The sequence below is a fragment of the Poecilia mexicana genome, unplaced genomic scaffold (assembly GCF_051168715.1).
Source record: "Poecilia mexicana isolate PSO_F unplaced genomic scaffold, ASM5116871v1 scaffold_16, whole genome shotgun sequence".
In the NCBI taxonomy this organism is placed as follows: domain Eukaryota; kingdom Metazoa; phylum Chordata; class Actinopteri; order Cyprinodontiformes; family Poeciliidae; genus Poecilia; species Poecilia mexicana.
In genome coordinates this window covers 31,291,031-31,308,913 of record NW_028263385.1, presented here as the reverse complement: position 1 = coordinate 31,308,913, position 17,883 = coordinate 31,291,031, and the positions used below count along the sequence as shown (strand labels likewise).

Genomic DNA, 17,883 nt, shown 5'->3' with positions numbered 1-17,883 from the left:
GTTTAAATAAAGTTTGATTAAAAAAAAGATCTTTACTTCTGGTGTGATTTTGCCTCGGGAAACCTGACTGAAAAATTCACGGATACTCATTATTTTAAGGATATACTAAAAGGTAAGGTTAATTACAACAGCATTTACGTGTTAGCCGTTATTACTCATCGTCAATCCACCATTCTCTAACTGTATATATAATAAACAGCCTCCGATCGGAGAATAAACCAGCTAGCAGTAGCTTTAGCCACAGTTGGGAACATATATACACCGCTGTCTGTCAGTGCTGTAACGTTTAGAGGTTCACTTTCTGTATTAACTTTAATAAAACAGTATTTAAGTGTTAGCCGTTATCAGTCATTCTCCAACTGTATTTAATGGAACCAGCCTCCGATTGGAGTGTAATTAAGCATTAGATTAATTTATTTTTTGCTAAATTAATTTTCGCAGATCTAGGTTATGTGAATAATAGATCTATTGTATATTTATGTATTTATTTTGCTTAGACCCTCTTCCTTGTCAGTCAGCCTCCTGCAGTGATTAGCAGGCAGAAGCAGCTGCTGGGGTTGATCTGATTGTTTGGTGGAGGAGTGAGGAGTGAAAAGGTTTTTGTACCACAAATTAACGTTTATATTTGAAGTCAACTCAGACATTATTTTTTGTTACTTTTATAAGTAAAAGAAACCCCTTTCAAACAGGAGAAGTCTCTGCGAGTGCTTTTCATTTTTTCTTTGAGTGAGTTGAAAACCTCCTAAAAGACTACTCTTGCATTTTTGTTTTTTGGACTTTATTATGATGCAAGAGTGGCCATAACAATATATATTAGCTCATTAACTTCACATTTCTCCAATGAATATTTATCAAAGGTTATGATTAGAAGGATACATTTCTTTTACTTTGTTTTCCTGCGGTTGTAGACTTGGCAGTAGAAAATTGATAATATAGGAATAACACCTTTATATCCCTTTTAACAGGTTACACTTGATTCTGCTGTGGTGCCTGTGGAAACAAAGTGCATGAAGTTTGTGCTCAGCTGGGAAAACCCTGTGGATCACATGGTGGGACTTCTGCTTCAAACTGCTCACCACAGTTTACCATTGGCTCTGTCACCCACCAGTTCACTGCAGACGCCAAGGACCCTACATGGATGTCTTCTTAAATTGTAAACCCTGAGTACATAATGTTGAAATAAAATTGATATACCTTTTGTAAATAAATTTTCTCTGTCAATGACTTAAATTGTTAACTGTGTTAATTATGTTTGTGTAATGTAATATATATATATATATATATATATATATATATATATATATATATATATATATATATATGAATCCATGTACAGTGTTTAATATAATTATTACATAGATGTTTGCAAGAAACGGCCACAAACCTTATGTCTTTGTTCCACAATGGCAGCTTTAATTTTAGCATTTCCTCTCCTCCACATACTTCGTTGCCAGATGTGTAAAATTTACAAAAAGAAGCAATTTAAATGTAAAAGTTGCACATATGTAGATTACTAAAGAGAAGCTATTTACAATAGTTTTTACAGATACATACAGATATTAATTAAAGGATAGATACACAAAGATTTCATTTCTAACACAGCTGCAGTATTGAGTGTTCATCCAAGAAGTGTGACTTGCAGGAGCAGGGAGGCTCTTTACTGGTTTGTCTCCTTTTAAATCAAAAGGCTCATGATAGTTTGACTAGGCAGCAGATGTCCCACAGCTGATTGACTGAACCTGCCATGGACAGAGGAACAAGACCATCCCAGATATGGTATGTTGTTAGGTAGGTTACTGTTGAGAAAACAATATGAGAAATTATGAATCACATCAGAATATGTAAATTATTTGGCAGATAGCGCTTAAGTCAATATTTAAAATGCTTTTCTAAACAACTGTTGGAAGATGTCAGTGATTTTAGTGAAACTTAATACAGCACTGACAGGCAGCGGTGTATATATGTTCCTAACTGTGGCTAAGGCCCCGTTTACACGACAACGATTTCGGAGGAAAACGGAAGAGTTTTGTTGCGTTTGTAGTGCGCATTTACACAAAACCACCGAATGTTTTCTCTGACAACGGCACAGATTGAAAACGGGTTCCAGAGTGCGATGTTTCTGAAACGTACCGTTTTCCGTTGTCGTGTAAACCGAGAGAACGGATCTTTTCTTCCAGAGAATCCCCAGCTCATGCATAGTATGACACAAAACATAGCTACTTCCTACAATCCACAGAAGAAGAAACTACTCACAATACTGGTGTTACTGTTTCCCCATCAGATACGGTTCCCTCAGCGTCTCTTCACCGCTCCGCACCGCCCAGGTGGCAAAATACACGGCTGTTTGAACTACGGACCAGCCCCGGCTCCAGACACAGGGGGGGGCATCGACTTATTTTGGGGGGGCAAAATGAGTCTACGTAGCTGAACATAGACAACATCAATAGCATACAGGCTACTTATTTACAATCTTAACGTGCTGTATTGATATTAGCTAGTCATCTTTTAGCTATCATTACCTGCATCCAACAGCTTTACTCAACTCAGTCGGTTCCCCAGATAGCACAGAATGATTGAAAGAACATTGAATCAATGTCAGCCAGAAACATTGAATCAACGTTGAATGCTGACATTGAAACAACATTGAAAGTGGTCGGTGACTTGTATGTTGAATCAACATTAGGGTTTCAACCAAAGCTGACATTATATCAATGTTGATTCAACCATCATCTGAACGTGGATCTGCATGCATATTTGTGTTGATTCTACATTGAATAAGTTAGGAATCAATGGTGATTCAACCATCATCTGAACGTGGATCTGCATGCATATTTGTGTTAATTCTACATTGAATCAATGTTGATTCAACACTCATTTGACTGTGGATGTACATGCAGATTTGTGTTGATTCTACATTGAATAAGTTAGGAATCAATGGTGATTCAACCATCATCTGAACGTGGATCTGCATGCATATTTGTGTTAATTCTACATTGAATCAATGTTGATTCAACACTCATTTGACTGTGGATGTACATGCAGATTTGGGTTGTTTTTATATTGAATGAAAGCTAAGGATTTATGTACATGTTACGTCTGATAGGTCTACATCATAACATGCCACTAAAAGTTTCTTCACTGGTGTTAAACACTGTATTATTGGCAGATGATGGGTAAACTGTGTACAAAAGTTTAAAAATGACAACATGGGTTTGATTTAACATTTTATTTAAGAAAAGAGGGACAGATCTTTAAACATATTTGATTCCTTTTTGACTGTCAAAACAAGTCTGTTGTCCACAGAAGAACAGAGTCCATGAAGTTAAGCTTTGTACTGTATGAAGTAGGGAAACAGTACAAGTTGTGGTAACCCCAGTTTGACTCTGGTTGGCGTCACTTTGATTCCTTGCGATGTCTTCCTCTCATTCTGGCGCATAATGAAGCCACTTCTTGACAATTTTGCTGCAGTCCTCAAGAGTCAGCTTTCGGTCAAACTGCAGAGCAACAGCTGAAAAAAATAAAAGTGAGGAAGGTGCCAGTTAGAAATATGATAAACATTTGAAAAGTTCTGAAACACAATGAAAGATTAAACAGTGTACTGGTTACAAGTCTGAGAACAAATACAAACCATATAGTTCCCCATGTACACTCACTGTTAAATTAATATCTTAATCTCTCATTAATATTTATCTTAATGTTTACATATACAACTACATTTACCCATCAAGCTGCAGTATAGTGTATGATTTACGATATTGATATTAAATCAATATTTAAAATAAAGGGCTGTTTATCAGAAAACCTAACAATAAAACTCAGGGAGGATCAGGTTTATTTAACACACCAGAGACAAATAAATCGAACAAAAGGTGATTTATAGTGTAGTTGGAAAAATTATAATTTATACAGAATAAACTTCCATCAAATAGCTGGTTCAATCTTCCATCAACTACAAATATTTCCAAATAAGTTGATTAAATTCCTTAAAAAGTGTCTATATGCTAATAAAGATCCCACACAAGTAACAATAGTCCAGTTCAATTTAACCAGTTACCAATCCAAGGATCAACAGACTGAATCAGTCATTAGCAGGTTTAGTTCAGTGTTTCACCTGCCTTACATGTTAAGTGTTTCCCTTCTGCCTCACCTGGATTGAATCTGTGGATGATTAACAACCTTCTGCACTTCTTGATGGCTGCAGACGGTCATGTAATCATCCAACTCAGCTGTTCTGGTACAGAGGCTCATTTAAGCACGTCCCTAAGCATATCATAATAAAAAGTTAAAAACAAGTGATTACTATCACAACAATTTAAAGCCCACCTGGACCAGCCAGCCTTACACTTTCTTGTCCACCACATGTTCTCCCAGACCAAACAATAGGCCCCGCCCTATTTTAAAAACTCAAATCCCACAAAATCTCGCAGGATTTCATACTTAGGCCTGGAGTGGTGGGTAGGATGAAAATAATACAAAAGGAGACATGACCTCAATTATTAAAAATATCCGTTTTGCCCCAAAATAACCAGGATTACTATGGGCACAAAACAATGCCCTTATTTTTCAATAAACACATTTAAGATCAAAGTAATATTGAAAAACTTACCATAAAAGTGCTCAGAGGAGAATTCAATTCAGAAGCCGGTAGCAAACAAGCCAGCAGCAAAGTGGCTGTTTGGTTGGGACAAACCACAAGTGTAAAATCGGGGAGGTGGACTGTACAACTCCTAGTACAGACTTGTAGATGTTTTTGTGTCAACACATTATGCACAGTCAGTAATAATATTTACAGACAAGTAAGAAAATGTACAGAAAGAAATCACAACCCACTGTTCTCAACATGTAGTGCTTAATTTGAAACATGATTAACCCCCACCTAGTAATAAAATGTTCTGACCCAGAGCTCAAGGAGGGGGAGGGAAGAAGGGATGAGAGGGGGTAAAGAGGAGAAGGTTGGGAGGAGCGGCTGGGTGGGGGAGGTTTGGGAGGGAGTAGGGGGAGATGAGGAGGTGATGAGGGCTGCAACAAACTGCCCAGATTGCACACAACGGTAAATAAACGTTGAATTATAGTCAGAATGGTTGATTTTTGGTTGAGGTCAACAACTGACGGTTGATCAACCATCAAACAACCATCCACCTCCAGCCAAGTAACCGATGCTGAAACTGTGTCATTGAATCAATGTTGTTTTGTGGTTGAAATTTAATGAATGAAATGCTAATGTCTGATCAACGACTGATCAATGTTGAATCAATGTTGAATCAATGTTGAATCAATGTCAGCTCTTTTGCCACACCCCTTCCCCTCCTCTCCTCCTCATCAGAGCTCTGGGTCAGAGCATTTTATTAGTGAGTGGGGGTATTACATTCTAAATTAACCTCTGTAAAGGATAGTGGGTGAAGATTCATTTCTGTACATTTTCTTTCTTTTTCATAAAAAAGTCCTACTGACCATTTGAGTGTGATATATTGACACAAAAACATCTACAACTTACTACAAGGAGTGGAGCGGTCCACCCCCACCATTTACATGAGTGGGATGTCCCAAACACACAGCCACTTCGCTGTTGGCTTGTTGGCAAAAGATGTTAATTCAATGTTGAATTGCCATCATGTGCAATCTGGGCAGGCGCAGAGCTATGGGGGGGGGGCTTAAATATCTGATTATAGACTGAGAAAGTCTACCGCCTGTTGAGAAAGGTCTATTTAATGTTAAAGTTACTTTCCCTCAATGGAATATATACTAGTCAGTCCCAGTGACCGTTTCACTCACGGTTTAGCCGATGTGTTTCCTGGGTAAAGATCAACCAAAAGACGCAGACCAACCTCCCCGCCCCTCGCTCAACAGTTTCTGGTAGCGCAGGCGATAAACGTCAGGGGCCTGGTGATTCGTTAGGGGTCCGGTAATTCGTTAGGGGTCCGGTAATTAGCCCCGCCCCCCGGCCCAACGCTGACTTGTTCCGCTAGTGAATCTGGGTACAGAACGGAATCACAACTCAGTGTTGTCAACACATAGTGCTTAAGTTAAAACGTGATTAACCCTCACCTAAAAGGGGTTGTGCTGTGGTGGCGCAGGGGTTAAGCACAAACCACAATCAAGGACTCAGTCCTCAACACAGCTGTCACAGGTTCAATTCCTGACCTTGGCAACCTTTGCTGCATTACCCCCCTTCTCTCATTACCCACCTTCCTGTCAATTAACTATCAAATAAAGGCCACTAGCCAAAACAATCTTTTAAAAAATGAAAAACCCTCACTTAAAATTAAAGTTGTTTCACCCGATTGAGGGGTAGATGGGCCCAGGTGGGGGGAAAGAGGTGTGTGTGTGTTTTTGGCAGGTGGAGGGAAGGGGGTTGGGCGTTTGAATGGCAGGCGGTGGTGAGGGGTGCAAAAAACACCTGAACACTTTGATTACTAGTTTTTCCCCAAACCTTATCCTCAAGGCAAACTGACCTGCATGCTTTCAGTTCAGCAAAACCTTGTTAATCAAATGTTAATTAAAATCATGTGTGCTGAATTAGGGAAATGGCTAAAACTTGCAGGGCAGTGTGCCTGGTGCCAGTGCTGAAAAACACTGGATTCGATGTGGCATTTCAATCAATGAATGTTAATTGGCTAGAATTGAATGGTTGTTTGATGGTTGATCCAGCTTCTGTCGTTGACCTGAACCATACATGCAGCCTTTGTGATCATAATTCAACATTGAATTAACATTGTGTGCTATCTGGGTAGTTCTTCCCCAAACCTTGACGTCAATCAAACTGACCTGCGTTTTTTCAGTTCAGCAAAACCCCGTTAATCAGACGTCAATTAATATCATGTGTGTTGAATTAGGGAAATGCCTAAAACTTGTAGGGCCTGGAGGACCAGTGCTGAAACACACTGGATTCGACGTTGGCATTTCATTTATTTGATGTCAACCACAAAACAACATTGATTCAATGACACAGTTTCAACATTAGTTAATTGGCTAGAATTGAATGGTTGTTTTATAGTTGATCCACCATCAGTTGTCGACCTCAACCAAACATGCAACCTTTGTGATGATAATTCAACATTGAATTAACATATTTTCCAACAAGCCAACAGCGAAGCAGCTGTGTGTTTGGGACATCCCACTCATGTAAACGGTGGGGGTGGACCCCTCCACTCCTTGTAGTAAGTTGTAGATGTTTTTGTGTCAATATATCACACACACACAGTCAGTGAGAATTGTTATGAACAAGTAAGAAAATGTACAGAAAGGAATCACCACCGACTATCCTCTGCAGTGGTTAATTTAAATGTGATAACCCCCACTCAGTAATAAAATCCTCTGACCCAGAGCTCTGATGAGGAGGAGAGGAGGGGAAGGGGTGCGGCAATACATCTGACATTGATTCAATATTGATCAGATGTTGATCAGACATCAGCATTTCAGTCATTAGATTTCAACCACAAAACAACATTGATTCAATGACACAGTTTCAACGGTTTGATTGGATGGTTGTTTGATGGTTGATCCACCGTCCTTTGTCGACTTCAACCAAAAATCAATGATTCTAACTATTTTTCAACGTTGATTTAACATCATGTGCTATCTGGGTAGTTTGGTTTAGTTTAGTTTTTTTTTAAAACAATAAACAGCTTCCAGTCCGGGGCCCGCTACGGACACCGTGAAAGCTCAAAAAAGGTGTTGCAGCAAAGTTATCCCACTTTTTCCAACTGCATGCGCCCTAATCAGACCACACAATGCGTGTTTTCTCCCAATCTATGGGAGAACGGTACCTGATAGGGAAACACGAATCCACATGCCTTCAAGTAGAACTTATTTTTAAACACATGCGCACTCAGTTTCAAAGAACCTAGCACCAACTAGGCGCAGCGAGAGCATTACACGTTTTCGATATGTGCCATTACTGTGTAAACACAGATCGTAATTAGAACGTTTTCGTGTAAACATCCAACAAAAAAGGAACAAAACTTCCGTTTTTGTTGGATCGTTGTTGTGTAAACGCCCCCTCAAGCTGCTGCTAGCTGGTTTACTCTCCGATCCGAGGCTGGTTCCTTTAAATACAGTTGGAGAATGGTAAATTGACAACGACTGATAACGGCTAACACTTAAATACTGTTTTATTAAAGTTAATGCAGAAAGTGAACCTCTAAACATTACAGCACTGACAGACAGCGGTGTATATCTGTTCCCAACTGTGGCTAAAGCTACTGCTAGCTGATTTATTCTCCGATCGGAGGCTGTTTATTATATATACAGTTAGAGAATGGTGGATTGACGATGAGTAATAACGGCTAACACTTGAATGCTGTTGTAATTAACCTTACCTTTTAGTATATCCTTAAGATATCCGTGAATTTTTCAGTGAGGTTTTCCGAGGCAAAATCACACCAGAAGTAAAGATACACCTCTTCGAGTTACAGCGCCCATTGTCTGACATCACTGTGAAAAGGGTCTCCAGAAAAACTTCCGGTTCAGAAGTAAAACGAGCTGTAGTCCAATCAGCGATTTCTTAGGTCTCCCACTGGGACCTACCTTTTCCGTTTTCTTAATGTCGTTGTGTTTTTCTTAATGTTGTTGTGTTTTTGTAATTTGTAATTGTGCTTCGTTAAAGTTGTTCTGCTTTGCACCTCAGGGCCACCGTACGTGTCCATATTGGTTTAACTACATAAAACTAGCTAACCCCTTTTAATATAGTCTCAGGTCATAAAAAATGATTTAAAACTATAGAGTAAATCTCTCCTAATGTGGTTTTATGCCATAAAGTTTATGGCATAAACGATCCTAAAATTTTTACTTTTCTAAGTCTTAAAAAATAGAATGAAGATTTAAAATATGGCTGATCGCAGATTTTAAAGTAGTGAAATTTCATTAAATGAAGCGGAATATATTCAAACTGTTACGAATAACTTCAGCGCGTCAAAAATGACACCAAAACCAAACGTAACCTTACAGACTGATCTAGAAGAGTTGCACTTTGCCTCGGTTCAGCGCTAGCAGTCCAGGACTCAGGTAATTTTAACAACCATTACGTCTTAATAGGTACAACAACGACGTTTTGCAAGTGGTTTGCTTATTTTTAGGGTAATTTTTATCTGACTATTTTCATTAGACGGCATTTTGAAAATGGGACAGATTCTTGCCAGTTCATTTTAACCTCTGCTGATGTCACACACCGACCTTAAACAGCTTGTCTTGTGATGTCAGTTGTCACCTTAACTAGCCAAAACAAACCATTCAGCTCATTCAACAGCCAGCGGTTCCATACCTGAAAGTGTCAGCACCTACAAATCATGCCTTCATTTCTTCAGCCTTTTCTGTGTCTTTTAACTGTCGTTATAGATCATCAATACATCAGTATGAGAGCTTATCAAACTAAAAACCAACCCAACGTCTCCTCGAAGAATTGTTTGTTTACCTCCTTGTTGATTTCCTTCTTCTTCTTGGCGGATGGCAAACAACTTCATAGGTGCATACCGCCACCTACTGTACATGAGTATGTAACCCCATGATCTGTAGTTGTTTTTTTTATCTTTATTGAGACACCGAATACAAAACAGTACATATGTGATATACTAATGACAACCACCAATGGGCTACAAACATTGAGACTACTCTACACAATAACATTAAACAAATACATTAAAAAGAGAGCACATAATGTGCACGTTTTAATTGCTTTAGAATAATTTTAAGTAAATAAAAACTTATTTTACTAATGGAAAAAAAAAAAAAAAGGTTTTCAAATCCAATTTCATGAGTTTTCACGAGTAGGATAACGGTTTCACTAATCCCAAGCAGGTTTCTATAATGTTTGATTAGTAGATATAATAATTCTGTCCAGATATGACGTGTCTATATTGGTTTAACTACATAAAACTAGCTTACTAGCTATGTTTACTGGCTAACCCCTTTTAAGATAGTCTCAGGTCATAAAAAATGATTTAAAACTATGGCCAACCCTGGTCCTCAAGGCACACTGTCCTACATGTTTCCCCACTTTTTTGTGCCTAATTCAATTGATTGCAGGTCAGAAAACGTCTCTCAATCAGTCATTGATTGAAATCAGCTGGACTGAAGCAAGGAAATACAGTACCTAAAACATGCAGGGCAGTGAGCCTTGAGGACCAGGGTTGGGAAACACTTGCATTTGTTACAGCTCTACCTTGTTGCTAATACTTCGCCACCACCGCTGAACTAAAGGCACCATGGCAGGCAAGGTGTGAAACATCTTGCCCAAGAACACAACGACAGAGGCGGGTGGAGCGGGGATCAAACCAGCAACTCGCTGGTTGTGGGGCAAACTCCTACCACCGATTATTATTTGAGAATGTCTTGTTAACCAACCCATATGTTTTCACCCATTCATATCCTGTTCACCCAAACCTATTCTTTTTATACCTGGAGTATTCCAGGTAATCCTTTAGTTAGTTTGCTTTTTTAAAGGTTTTTTTCTTCGCTGCTTTTCAGTTTTATGTGATAAGTTGTAGTTTTTACTCTCCTTGACTCATAGATTCGTATTAGTCTCTACTAAAATAGCATTGATGGAAGTGGTCTTAATTGCTCTACATACTCATAATGCCATATAATCAACTAGCAATTTGTAATGTAGACTTTGCTGGTGCTCCATGTGCTTTACATCCATACTCGAATGTTGTCCATGAATGGTGAATCTCTGCATTTGCTCAGCCCGGTCTCAAGACTCTGTCTGCTCCACAGTGCTCTCTGTTCAGAGTGCCTTGATCTCAAATTCTACCAGCCCACTGCCAACCAGAACCCTCATGACTAAATTATTAGTTAATCATTAAATTGTAGTTTGAACTATTTCAGGTGTTGTTTGGAAATAATACCTCTAGTTTCAAGAAAATAATCTTTGTCACAGTGTGCAAACTGTAACAAATGAAGCTGTAAAATTGGCACTAATAGAAATATCATTTTATGCTCCTCATATTTTCTTTACAATAATATTTCTTAAGTATCAATGCTGATTTTGTGTATTTTATGTTAAGCACGTGGTTCTGTGCTTTTGTCTGAACCCGTGTGGTAAACTACTTGTGAGTGAATAGTGCTCAGTGACAGTGGGCAGGATTAGCACAGGAATAGTGTGGTGCTGCTGAAAGGCCAGTGCTTCAGTTATGTCATTGTGCTGTTCAGGCTCTCTCATTTCTACCAGCAGCTTCTCTAAACACACAGCTGGGGCTCAGCTAATTGCTCACTCTTTGTTTTTGATGACTCCTGTTTACAGGTCCTCACCTGATAAGAACATGGAGAATAACCAAACATTTCTGTACTTTGCATATGGTAGTAACCTTCTAAAGGAGCGTCTCCAGCTCAAGAATCCCTCTGCAACAGTGTACTGCGTGGCAAGGCTCAAGGTAAAGTGATAAAGAAGTACCATCAGCATCTAGCTCCATATGCTGGAAATAAATCTGATCAATAACTTTCATGTCTTTTTTAGGATTATAAATTGGTGTTTGGCAACTACAAGGGTCTAGCCAGTGACCGCTGGCATGGTGGTGTGGCCACCATAGAAGACAGCCCAGGGGACGAGGTGTGGGGTGTGGTGTGGCGGATGAGCATATCTGATCTAGAGTCACTAGACAAGTAAAACGTTATTTCATTTGCTTTGTTTTTCAATTTTGTCTGGACATGTTTATGCTTTCATATGAAACTTAAAAACATGTGCACTCTTGTGTGTGCACACATTCAGTCAAGAGAATGTGATGTTAGGTGCTTATCGACCTGTGGAATTATCAGTGAAGACAAAAGGTCAAGATATCAGCTGTCGGACCTACATAATGAACAGCTGTGTGTATGCCAGACCGTCACCACAATATCTACAGGTAAGGTGTTTTTAAATCAATTTATGTTGGCTATCATGTAAATCCTGAAGGAGTTTCTATGCGCTTTAATTCAGTGGAAGTTGTAATTTTAACTCATGAAAAAGAAAGTTGGCATTTAGGTTCAGTGTTAAAATTCATAATTTATTTATATTAACTGCCCAGCTTTCATTTGTTAGTTTGAGATTTGCTTATGAAAAGTTCAAAATCCTTGTCTTGTCTATTATTTCCTTATGACATTCAGTATTGAGAGCATTCAGTCTTACTTCATGAGATGAAATTGTCCTACAATATTCTTCCAGTACTTATATATAATTAACATATTTCAATTCAATCCCATCCCTTTTGAGTAACATTGTGAATACTAAAAACACAATTATGTTGTTAAATTATCTCACCATTTCTAACTTTGATTGGTCACTGGCAGTGACGTGCGGTGAGGTTCACTGCTGGTGAGGCAATGAACCTCAGGTCCATGTTATTGGACGTACGGAAATTTCGTGCATGCATACAACGCTGGGGGGCAAAAAAACTAACCTTTTACATGTCATCCATAGCTGCGTTAACTCAGTGAAACTTAGAAATGTAGATATTGATTTCGTGCTATGATCCACAGCAAAGTGATCTCTATTGGTCAAGCTACGCAGACTCGTTGCCATAGCAACTGACAACAATGCCACTTCATGTTTTAGGATTTAACACCAAAAAACATTCAAGAATTTTGCACATAGAACATTTAGTCTGTTGTTGTAGGACGTTTTAGGCTTAATGTTTAATTAATAAACAATTGCTATGGTAGATTAGCTACCGCTTCTACTTAACTGCATTATTTAGACATACAAACTGCCCACAAAACGCACATTTCATAAAAAAAAAAACATCTTATTGCTGTCTTACCTTTACGTATCAATGAAATCCATGCACCGCTAATTCTGCACAAAAATATCCGTTCATCCAAAGCCAAGTCTATCTTCGGAATGTCTTTTCTACTCCGTTTGAGAATCATCAAACTGTCTCGAAGCAAAACCTTCAGCTCCGGTGTTGGTCTTCCTTTAGTTATTATCTCCTGCTTCAATTGAAAATCCACTTTAGAAAACTGTTTAATTGTAGAAATGTAGTCTTTAATGTTGACGTCGGAAGAGAGGAGAAAACAAATATATCGCTGTACTTTACTTATTTACTGTATGGCTAGCTCCATGACTAGCTCACTGTGTCTTACTCTGCAGTTGTGCAATCACAATATCTGGGATCATGAGCGCCCCCAGAAATGAGGCAAGAGAACTGCCTGCCTCACCTCAAGTCTGTTCTCTACCGTTTCTGATCGCTCCTCCGCACACAAAACACGATACACACACAGTTAGTGACAAAAAACACTGTACATTATACATAAGCGAAATTATGGAAAATCAGTCCATATATTAAATGTTTCTTAGCCAATTTATTGCCAGCGAACAGGACGAACTTGCTCCCACAGAATGGCAGCCAGTGCAGTTAGCGAGAGGTTGCGCAATCCCAGGTGAGGCTCAGCTGAGCATTTGAATGGGAAAATGCGAAAATCCAGCGATTTTTAAGAAAAAAATAATCAGAATTGGTTAAGCTAAGTAAAAAATAGACACTTTATAGTACAAACCACAGGGTGAAAATAGCAATATAAATTATTTTATTGGGGCCTGCCCATAGCAATGCATAGGGAGAGCAGTGACTGACTTGCAAAGCAAGTCAGTCACTGCCTCCATGCATTGCATGGCAGGCACCTATTGTTCTACACCCAATAGAATGTCTCTTTATTCTTATTATTATTTATTATAGCATGGATCTATTTATCAGGACAAATATAAAACGCTGGGATTAAAGTGATCGGCACACTTTGGCAGGCCCCTTAAAATTTCTGCAGGAATTTTCTAGTTTTTATATATTATTTTTCCATGATGCCTCCCCTGACTGCACGTTACTGGTCACTGGATATTCATGTAGCAAAGATAAATTCTTTATGTACACAACATAATGTAAAATGATACTTAAACATATCTGATTCTTCTTCATTATTAATGGCTCTAGAAGTCAATATTCATTGGAAAATATGAAATAATTTACATTAAAAACTATATGAAAGGAACCACAAATAATTCTATAGAAACTAACAATTAATGGAAAACTGTTGAGCGTGATGTGTCCAGACCACTGAAAATATTATCCACCCACCTGTTGTCTTCCATTTGTCCAAGATTAGGTCGCAGGGGCAACAGACCCAAGAGGTATATCCAGCCAAACCTTTACCTGGTGACACTGAGGCTCATTAAGGGGCTTTTCAAGGCATTGCCATGCCAGAAGAGACATCTACTCCCACCCAGCTTTGGGGTCTCCTCCCAGTGAGACATCCTGGACAGTCTTCAAAGGGAAGAGCTTAAAGGCTCCTCATGGGCCGGCATCCTGCATGTTTTAGTTCTCTCCCTGGTTTTACACACCTGCATCAAATGATGGCTCATTAGAAGGCCTAAGCAGAACACTGACTTGCTGAGGAGATTGTTACAACCACTAGGGAGAGAACTAAAACATGCAGGATGCTGGTCCTCAAGGACCCACTTTGGACACCCCTACTCTAACCACTTCAACAGACTCATGTAGATCAGGAGCGGAAGCTCCACTATTCAGGTCTCATGACTTTAGGTGAGGGTTGGAATGTAGATGAAAGAGTGAATTAATAGCTTTGCTTTATCACAGCTCTTCCTATACCACAACAAATCAGGTTGTGGTATAGGAAGAATGGTTTCATTCTTCGCTTGAGGCAGATACTGACTGCAGGACTGTATCAGGATGGACCCTGGTTTCTTTTAAATAATCATCAGTCCACTTGTCTCCTTAGCCTGATGACCTCTCACACTTCTGGGGTCCACCAAAAGATCCCCAGGTTGCTGTTTCATCAGGCTCCAATAATCTTCAGGGCATAGCTCTTCTAAACTGGATTATAAATAAAGTTACTGAACATAGTTTATTTGTATTCTCCAACCTCCCCTGGAACTTGAGATAAACACTTTTGGAGAAAAGTGAAAGAACTCATGGTACTACGGCTTCTCCCAAATGTTTTCAGTTCACCCTCAACACTCATTTGGGTTCATCACGTCCAGCAGACTCACCATTAATGAATTCAACAGATGGTGGTCAGGAGACAGCTCTGTCCCTCTTCAGAATTGCCCAGACAAATTTCAGAACATCTGAAGGTCACATCCATCCACTACCATCACTCTATCAGGTTTTTTTTTTTTTACAATCTATCCTAAGTTTGATAGATATTTCGTTAAATTAATGTTTTTTCATGTGCAGAAAAATTGTTAGAAACCTAAATGTGGATCAGAAACAAAAAACCCACCAAAAACCAAAAACATTAAAAGAAAACCTCGACTTTGTGACGTGTCAATCACTGGTTCTTTTCTTCTTTAACTATCTCACAATGTACAAAGAGTTGACTAATATTTTATTTTATAAATTATTATAACTTATTTTTATTTTATTTTTTTACTTATTGTGAAGGCTCTAGAATCCACCTAGAAACAATAAACCTATGTTTTAGCTCTATTTATTTTTCTTTGTAAATGATCTCAAAGAGTTTACTTCATTGACAAGCAGAACAATCGGGCCTCAGTGTGGCACTCTGCAGTTCACTGATCTGACAGCATGTTGTCCAGAATGCCAGACTGTTCTCAAAGCATGACGTTGCCATCACACCTTTGTGTTTTATAATGCTTCATCAGTTTTTGATCTCTATTATTTTATGATTGTTGTTGTGCATATAAATAAGGTAGTTGTCCTATTTGCATTCTCAGATCTATATATTTAGTTGATCCACAATTTTTTACCTAAACTGTGGAATCAATTTGGAATTTACAAAGTCAAAACCACAGTTAAAAACAAAATCAAAAGATATAAAAAGTAATTTTGTATTATCATGTTTAGGATAAAACTATTATACCAATTGGTTTGAAAATTAGAGTAATGTGATTTAATCCTGACCCTAAGATTAATAGAAGTATTGAATAGCTGTTGTTTAGAAATAAGCTGCCATCAGTTTAAATATTGACTTTTTTTTGTCATTAACATTAGGTGATTGTAATGGGAGCAGAGCAAAATGGCTTGCCAAAGGAGTACCAGGAGAAACTTAGAGCCATTAAGACCAACATGTATGACGGTCTCCTACCAATGATGACTGAGCTGGAACAAGCCAGAACAAGAGTTAAAGAAAGAGCCAACCAATGATCTGATGCCTGGTAATACAAAAAAAAAAGCTTGTCGTTAATTAAAATGAAAAAGTTAGAATCTTTACTGAATATTATAGTCTGACATAATTTGAAAGAAATGAAAGACAGGAAACAAGAACTAGAGTCCTATGTTTTTCTCTTTTGAAAATTCTGAATGACGAAAGAATGAATGAATATGTCTCACCTTCAAAATAAGGATCTGTACATTAAAATTCAAAAATACTTTATCAGTCCCAAAGGGAAATTAAAGAGTTATTGTAGACAGTGATGGCTGTTGGCAGGAAGATCTCCTGTAGAGGTCTGTAATACAGTGACTCTGAAGAAGCCTCTGACTGAAGATGCTCTGTTTTCCCAAGACAGTCTCAGAAGAGGATTGTCAGGTTGTCCATAACTTTCTTGACCTCATGAAGAATCTTTCTTTGCCTCATCATCTCCAGAGGTTCCACAGTCGTCCCCAGAACAGAACCAGAACAGAACCAGCCTTCTTTATCAGGTTGTTGAGCCTTTTTATGTCCCTGGTTCTGATGCTGCTGCCCCAACAGATGACGGATGAAGAGACGACGCTCTCAACAACAGACTGATAGAAGATCTGCAGCATCTTGCTGCAAACCTTGAAGGATCTTAGCTTCCTTAAGAAGTCCAGTCTGCTCCATCTCTTCTTATAGATGCTTCACTGTTGGATCACCAGTCCAGACTGTTGTCCAGATGAACACTGAGGTATTTATATTCCTCAACCACCTCCACTTCTTCTTCTATGATGGAAATGTGGTTTGATTTAATCATGTTTCTCCTAAAATCTACAATCATCTATTTTGTTGTGCTTACATTCAGGGTGAGATGATTGTTCCCTCACATCCTGCAAAGAAATAAACATAAACTGGAACTAAGGTCACCGACAGAAGAGCCAGTGGTAGTGGACGGCATCTACCAAACACAACAAAACAAAACAAAAAAAAACTGACGGCACCAGACACTTGACAGCTCAAGTTCAGCAACCACATCACACAGAAAAGTTAGACATCAGCAGTAGACCACCAGGACCACAATAAAACAATTATTGGACTTTCAAACCCCAAAGTAAAATCAAATGGGCAGATTGCAATATAATAATTCAACAAAATATACCAAATATAGCAGGTAAAAGAGCATCTTTAAAAATATGTTTACAATGAAAAAATAGCTAGTGTGAGAAGATGTTTCCTGCTCTAAAGCTGGACACATTAATTGTACTGAAAGTTGGAGGTCTCTCTGAACATCCTGCAGTGATGCACCCACTGGGAACGGGGACATCCCACCGCCTGAGGTCTGTGGGAATGCTCACTCTGATGGTGTGTAGCGACGATTTACCAAAATCTGAAAACACACACACAATATGAATTTCCATTAATAAATATGCATCACCAACATGCAGTAATTCCATCACTGAAACATGCTATTCATAACACCCAAGCTATTTGCCCCTGTAGGGTTAGTTTTAACCCTACAGGTTAAAACTAACAGGAGGAGAGCACAGTCCAGAAAGACGGTTCTCCTGGTTCTGCCTCTCTCAACCTCTTTCTAAGAGCTTAGGATATTCTGAGATATCTCTATAGTTATGCTGCTATAGGCTTACTGTTGCATCTCCAGAGAACAAACTGACCACTTTTTCTCACTTTCTTCTTCTACTATTCTCTAGATTGTATTATTTGTTGTCATTTGACCTGTATCTTCAGGTTTTCTCTCAGCTGTTTTTCTCTCCATAGAAGCTCCATCTGGTCTAATGTTCTAGAGCTTTGAAAGTGGACATTGACTGAATTAAT

General features: G+C 38.7%; 2 protein-coding genes across 7 annotated transcripts in view; one reads left to right on the top strand and one right to left on the bottom strand.

Moving 5' to 3' along the window:
• The window catches only part of tcaim (T cell activation inhibitor, mitochondrial), a 31,541-nt gene extending 22,092 nt beyond the window's left edge, over positions 1-9,449 (bottom strand). For 3 of the 6 annotated variants that reach the window (XM_088013618.1, XM_088013622.1, XM_088013623.1), the window contains exon 1: positions 9,260-9,403. The gene's annotated coding sequence lies outside the window, so the exon portion shown is untranslated. The other 3 variants (XM_088013619.1, XM_088013620.1, XM_088013621.1) reach the window with 3 other exon arrangements.
• A 1,803-nt stretch (positions 9,450-11,252) lies between these two features.
• Positions 11,253-16,251, top strand: ggctb (gamma-glutamylcyclotransferase b). The gene is made up of 4 exons (XM_014979299.2): positions 11,253-11,366; positions 11,450-11,595; positions 11,702-11,834; positions 15,930-16,251. The coding sequence occupies exons 1-4, from the start codon at positions 11,256-11,258 to the stop codon at positions 16,080-16,082; spliced, it is 543 nt and encodes a 180-aa protein (XP_014834785.2). The 5' UTR covers positions 11,253-11,255; the 3' UTR covers positions 16,083-16,251.
• The last annotated feature ends 1,632 nt before the right edge of the window (positions 16,252-17,883 follow it).

Bases quoted from the DNA above. Each gene is read 5' to 3' on its own strand.
- ggctb (XM_014979299.2), top strand. From the start codon at position 11,256: ATGGAGAATAACCAAACATTTCTGTACTTTGCATATGGTAGTAACCTT. The intron at 11,367-11,449 runs GTAAAGTGATAA...TGTCTTTTTTAG, and splicing joins ACTGCGTGGCAAGGCTCAAG to GATTATAAATTGGTGTTTGG. The intron at 11,596-11,701 runs GTAAAACGTTAT...GCACACATTCAG, and splicing joins GATCTAGAGTCACTAGACAA to TCAAGAGAATGTGATGTTAG.